The sequence below is a fragment of the Aethalodelphis obliquidens genome, unplaced genomic scaffold (assembly GCF_003676395.1).
Source record: "Aethalodelphis obliquidens isolate GAN/ISIS:26980383/991018 unplaced genomic scaffold, ASM367639v1 scaffold3, whole genome shotgun sequence".
NCBI lineage: Eukaryota > Metazoa > Chordata > Mammalia > Artiodactyla > Delphinidae > Aethalodelphis > Aethalodelphis obliquidens.
Window position 1 is genome coordinate 16507316 of NW_020837947.1, and position 6084 is coordinate 16513399.

Here is a 6084-nt window from a genome sequence, read left to right on the forward strand (position 1 = left end):
GAGGCCCGCGTACCGCAAAAAAAAAAAAAAAAAAAAAAAAAGATTAGCAATTCTGAAAACTAAAGTAATATATCTCCATTTTAAATAGTATAATTTAAAAATGGAAAGGAAAGCCTATTAACTTGAGATCAATCTGACAGCTTTAGTCCCCATAAAGGATAAATCACATACCCAAGTCCTGATAATAAATCATTCGAGTTTGCCGGTTGTACAGGATCAGTAGTAAGCCATCCGACTTATTCTGTTTACATAACATAGATGTAACGAGTGTTATTCCAAGTTTTTGATATTTCCACAGCTCATAAGTAATGAGGCTACTGGCAGAGGCTGCATCATAATCTAATTTCTGCGGGAGATTTTATTTGATTTTGGTTGGTTTTCCATAGCAAGTCGAAGTCTGAATGCCACTTCAAAATAAATGAAATAATTTCACTGAACTGGAAAGACTATGGTCTCCAAGTTAAGTATAGCAATTTGCTCTATTCAGCTATTTATCCCATTGTGTGTTTTATGCTCTCCTCTCTCCACCTATTTCAAGGAGGAAAAGAATCAAGACAAGAGTTATGCCTGCATAACTTTCCTCTCCCTGACTTACTGACTTTCCTTTTCTTTTGTAATAAATCTGTTGCAGCAAAAAGCATCTTTAAAAAGAACAGACTTTGCCCTTCCCCAAAATGACTAGAAAAAAGAAGCTGTCTGACCCCTGTTCCTGTGAGAATAAAAAGCATCATTACCAACTCTTTTCCCTTTTTTTCTCCACACCATGCTTTCTGGTTGCCCCCCTTCACCTCATTCCGTGCATCTTCTAACCTCAGAAACTCGAAAGCCAGCTGGGGCTGCAGCTGTTGGCCGGTCCTTCCCTTGAAACAATGGGGCGTAAGCAGCAAAGCAGATGCATTTCTAAAAGCTGAAGTTTAAAAATGAAACCATGGGGCTTCCCTGGTGGCGCAGTGGTTGAGAATCTGCCTGCTAATGCAGGGGACACGGGTTCGAGACCTGGTCTGGGAAGATCCCACATGCCGCGGAGCAATTAGGCCCGTGAGCCACAACTACTGAGCCTGCGCGTCTGGAGCCTGTGCTCCGCAACTAGAGAGGCCGCGATAGAGAGAGGCCCGAGCGCCACGATGAAGAGTGGCCCCCGCTTGCCACAACTAGAGAAAGCCCTCGCACAGAAACAAAGACCCAACATAGCCAAAAATAAATTAATTAATTAATTAATTTTTTAAAAAAATGAAACCATGTCCATCACTTTTTAAATATTTTATAAATCTCTTCTCTCTTCCCCCTCTTTCTCACAAATACATAGGAAACTTTGTGAAAGCAATTGAAAGCAATTGTTTGTGAAAGCAATTGCTTGTGAAAGCAACTCTAGAACAATGTTCTTGAACTTATGCAGGCATCAGAATCATCTGGAAGACTTGCTAAAATGGATTCCTGGGTCCCACACTCAGACTCTTTCATTCCATAGGTCTGGGATGAGACCTGAGAATCTGCACTTGTAACAAGTGTCCAGGTGATGCTGATGCTGCAGGTCCAGCGACCGCACATTGAGAACGACCCGCCTAGACAGTGAACGACTGCTAAAGAAAGAAATTAGGAATTTAAGATTTAATTTGATTCCAATTCACATCACCTCCAGTTGTGTGGCTCTGGGAGAGTTCATTTGCTTAGTACATGGAAGCAGCAACATGGAGATAAATACAGGAAGGTGGAGTTAAGGGCAGGCCAGCTGCTTGAATTATTTCCCTTCTCTGTTGGCCCCTCAAGATACTCAAAGTATCAAGAAAAGGAAAGTGAAATTATGGAAATAAAAATAATCATTTTTTGCCAGTCAGCCCTTTAGATTTCCACTCGCATCTTGGCTCTATTTCCGTGTTCTCTCAAACTGCTTGTAGTGCTAATGCAATGGGTACTTGATTCAGCCGGATGTGGGTTCAAATCTTGCCTTACTTACTATGCGTCCCTCAGCAAGTCGGTGAACTTCGTTGCCCTCCCTTCTCCCATATCAAAAATGGGAATAACAGCTGCACCTACCTATGATATTGCTATGCTAATACAATTTCATCCTACACGTGCACTGATTGGCACATACCCAATAAATATTAGCTTCTATCATAAATGGTCCTTTTTTTTTTCCTGTGAGAATATTCAACATGTTAAACATCACACTACCTATTTGATACAATAAGTGCAGTCATCACTTTGATATTTATTTAGTATATTTATTTAGTAGCTACTATGTCAGATGTAATATATTATACAAGTATATTAAAAATAATATCCTGTCAAGACAAATATTGCTATAAATATTATTTTGATTTGGAAAATTTTGACTTTATATGAACTTTTATTTAAGAAAAATACTTGCCTCCAAAATTGGCTACCTAGGAAAATTGAGAGGATGTGTTTACTAACCACAGTTTTGTTTTCACAGACACTAAAATAATAGAATGGAGGAAACAAGGGGAGAGTAGTTCTGCAGATACCTTGGCCTTATTTTATTAAGGGTATATTTTAGATCCTCTTAAAGACCACAAGCCTGCTTTTCCTGAAAATCATTATGTTTACATAACAAAACAACAGGGAACAAATTTGGCCAAGGGTATCCTATTTTCAGTTCACAATGATGTCATTTTTTAACCTGTTACATCAGTCAGAAACTCAATGGTGAGTTAGTAATAGGAGCAATATTCCATCCTTCAGTTCTTCCTGGTTCCCTGAGTGAATGCTGTGAATTCACCCTTCCAGCAAATAAGCCTCCAAATTTATCAGGCCTCATTTTTTTCAAATATACAACGAAAGCACACTAAATTCTGGATACCACACGTATTTGGTTGAATTTTCAAGAGGTTAACATGCTAGATGCTGCGGTTTCCTGATTTTAGCCTCACTACATGCCTTTGCTCCTTCCTCCTCCCAGGCTCCCCAGCCCCAAGAAGGGTATCAGAGCCATAACATTTTAAGAGCTGCGTGGAGGTGTCAGAGACAATCTGGTCCTGCCCAGAATTTTACCTATGGAAAAGCTGAGGCCCATGTGGTTCCAGTGCCCTGCCCAAAGCCAAGTGCTCCTCAGGACACCACAGATGTCTTCCTTCCCTGTCCACTGTACTTTCCCTACATCACTTGCCTGCATATTTCGCTTTAAAAGAACCTCACCAAAGAATTCATTATCAGAGTTTATGGAGAAAGGCCCCTGAGCTTCCAAATCACTTCCCTCCCTATGCCAGTTAACAGTGATTGTCGGTAATCGTAACAATTGTGACCTGTGTGGTACTAGCAGGAATCGGAGAGCCTATGAGGCTGTGAGACTTCCTAACACAGAACTCGAAAGAAGAGAGTTGATTCCTTAGCAAAAGTGCATATTACCCCAAATCCTCTGAGAAACCAGATATGTTTGGAAATCTACTTGGGCAATATTTTCCTTTAATTTTCCCTAAAGCATCTTAGAAAAACCGTAGTTCCCTAAAGTTTCTACTGAAAAAGAAGTGTAACTTTTAAAATCTGAGCTTCTCTACGTGGAAAAAAACATTATTTTATCTGTGTGTACATTTGAAAAAGCTCTAACACATTTGTCACTTTGTTGAAGTGGTTTTTTCCTTCGAAAACGATCTGCTATCCAGACCTGGGGTTTCTGCGACGAAGGGATTTCTGTGGGTGAGGGTGGCAGCCTCCCGCCGCCGGAGTCGTTTGGCCCATTATGGTGCCAGCGCTCCGGGGGCTTCCCTTTGCGCCTTCGCTCCCGTCACGCAGATGTCGAAGTTTGCCGGGGACTTAGGTTTATCCCCTTGGACGTTTGCGATTAGCTGAATCCCTCCCAGCCTCTCCCCCCCGCCCCGGCCCCCGCAAGACTTGTGAGAGATGTGCATCCTCCCTTAGCCAAGGCGCGCACCGGGGGCCTGGGGGTTACTTTCGCTGGGCCCTGGCACCGCTCTCCCCGTGCCTGGACCACCGAGCTGCGCGTCACGCCCTCTCTCTGGAGACGCTCTTTTCTCTCTTCGCACACTCCTTCCTTACCTCTGCTAAAATAGGCGACCTCGCTCCTAATAAGCCAGGCACAACCCGCGCCCCCCCAAAAGTTCAGATTTGAGACACAGCGCTGAGGATCGTTCAGTCTAAGTAGGCGACACTGCTGGCCAGGGTGACTCGCGCCCCGGACCCCGGCTCCCCGCGTCTCACTCGCTGAGGACAGTGGGGTGGGCAGGGGGTGCCCCAAGCACAAGGCAGCTCAGGGACAGCGTGGAGCCCGAAAACTGCCCCTGGGCCACCCAGGCCAGGGGGCAGGAGCTCTCGTGGGGCACAATTCACAGAACAGGCCGTGGGTAGGAGTCAATCCCACCCGCGCGACCCCGAGCGCCGGACGGGACGGGACTGTGGGTGCTAATGCCATGGAGGGGCAGTCGCTGCCCCTCGTCTCTCCCCACTCTGCCAGGCTTGAATATACACACACTCGTACACACTCACTCACACGCCTGCAGTCCGCCCAGAGAGGGTGGCGGAGGCGGGGGAAGGTATGCAGCGCCCAGCCCCGGGCTACCTGCCCGGCACATCAACTCCGCGGCGCCCCCGCCTAGGCGCAGACAGACTGACGCGCTGGAGGCAGCAGCAATTCGGGGCCGCCGCACCGATGCTCCCCAGCGTCCCACCTGGGGAGCCTCAGGGAGGCGGCGGCGGGGGCAGCTCCAGAGTGCCCGGCGCCCCCCACTCTCCCCTGCACAACTTCGAGCAGCGCGCGCCGCCCTCGCTCCCGTCTCCCTTCCTTACCCAAATACTGCCGCAGGTCGAGCAGAAAGCGCGGGGGTCCCCCGCCGAGCTGATAGAAGAGGGAGCCCAGGCAGAAGACCAGCAGGGTGGCCATGCAGAAACCGTAGTCCCGGAGGGAGAAGCGCAGGAGAGGCAGCAGGGAGACCCGGCGCTTCCAGCTGCCCAGGCCGGGAGGGGCGCCCCCCAGAGGGGCCCCATGGGGCCAGGGATCCGCGCCGCTGCCGGGATGCTGCTGCTGCTGCTGCTTCTTCTTCATCGCCTGCTCCGCCGCCTTGCACAGCCTGCCCGTGCCAGGAAAAGGTCACCCATCCGCCTGCGAGGAGGAGAGCCCGGCCGGCCGGCTGCACATGGACAGGGCCGCGCCGAGGGCAGCCCGGGTGGGGGCGGGGAGGGGCCGAAGTTGCCGGGCTCAGGAGACTTTCCTCGGCATGGTCCCCGCCGCCGCGGCCCGAGCGGCCGAGGTGCCCAGCCCCGGCTCGGCGGCACTGCCCGCGCCCGGCCCGCGCCCGCTAGCGCCCCCGTGCCCCGCGCCCCGCCGCGCCTCGGGCTCGCTCGCGGCCGCCGGGGCTCGCCTCCAGCGCCAGCGTGGACCCCCCGGCTTTGTGTCTGTCGGTCTCGGCGTGTTTTGTCCGGGTTCAGGCTCCTCTAAAAAACGGCAGGGAGGAACGGGAGGCGGACACCATCCCCTCGCTCCACCTCCTTGACAGGGGTTTTCCTCCCTCTCCTCCCCTTTCTCCCTCCGGCTCTCCGCCGCTCTCTCTCCTCCCTCTTCCCTCCCTCTCTCAGCTCGGGTCTACGGGTTTCTCTCGGGTGTCACGTTACTGCCTCTGCCTGGAGCGGGGGAGGGGGGATGAGGGGGGGCGGCGATTATTCGCTACAAGGAAGAAAGTTTCTGGGGTTTATTTTCCTTCCCCCTTTCTCTACAATCTGGCCTCAGTTCCTGCGCCACCAGCGACCTCTTGGGGGCCCCGCTGACTTCCCTCTCGTAAACAGTCACCGGCAGGAAGAAGCACGACTTCTTCTAGTACTATATGGTTTTTGGTTTTTGTTTGTTTGTTTTCTCATTTCAGAAACTCGATTCTCCTTCTGTGTGCCGAGCTGTTTACAAAAGGCCGATGAAAGGTACTCGGAGATAGGTTCAAGACTTTGCTGAGATGGTGAAAGAGCAAGTGGTGTAAATTATAATTAAAACATGACCCCATAGGGCCAGGCTCATCGCCCCAACTCCTGGAAGAGAACCAGAGGAGGACGCTTGCTCCTTGCTCGCCTTCGCTCTACAGCTGCTCATCCAGGAAGCGACCAGAAAGGCAAGGGGGGGCGGGG

At 50.2% G+C, this 6084-nt stretch overlaps 1 protein-coding gene across 2 annotated transcripts in view; it reads right to left on the minus strand.

Annotated features, from left to right (window-relative positions):
• Positions 1-5499, minus strand: part of UST (uronyl 2-sulfotransferase) — a 287336-nt gene extending 281837 nt beyond the window's left edge. Inside the window, exon 1 of one of the 2 annotated variants that reach the window (XM_027083752.1) lies at positions 4762-5499. In XM_027083752.1, coding sequence (XP_026939553.1) covers positions 4762-5017 — 256 coding nt within the window. In that variant the 5' untranslated portion in view covers positions 5018-5499. The remainder of the gene's footprint in view (positions 1-4761) is intronic. The other variant, XM_027083762.1, reaches the window with a different exon arrangement.
• Positions 5500-6084: the final 585 nt, after the last annotated feature.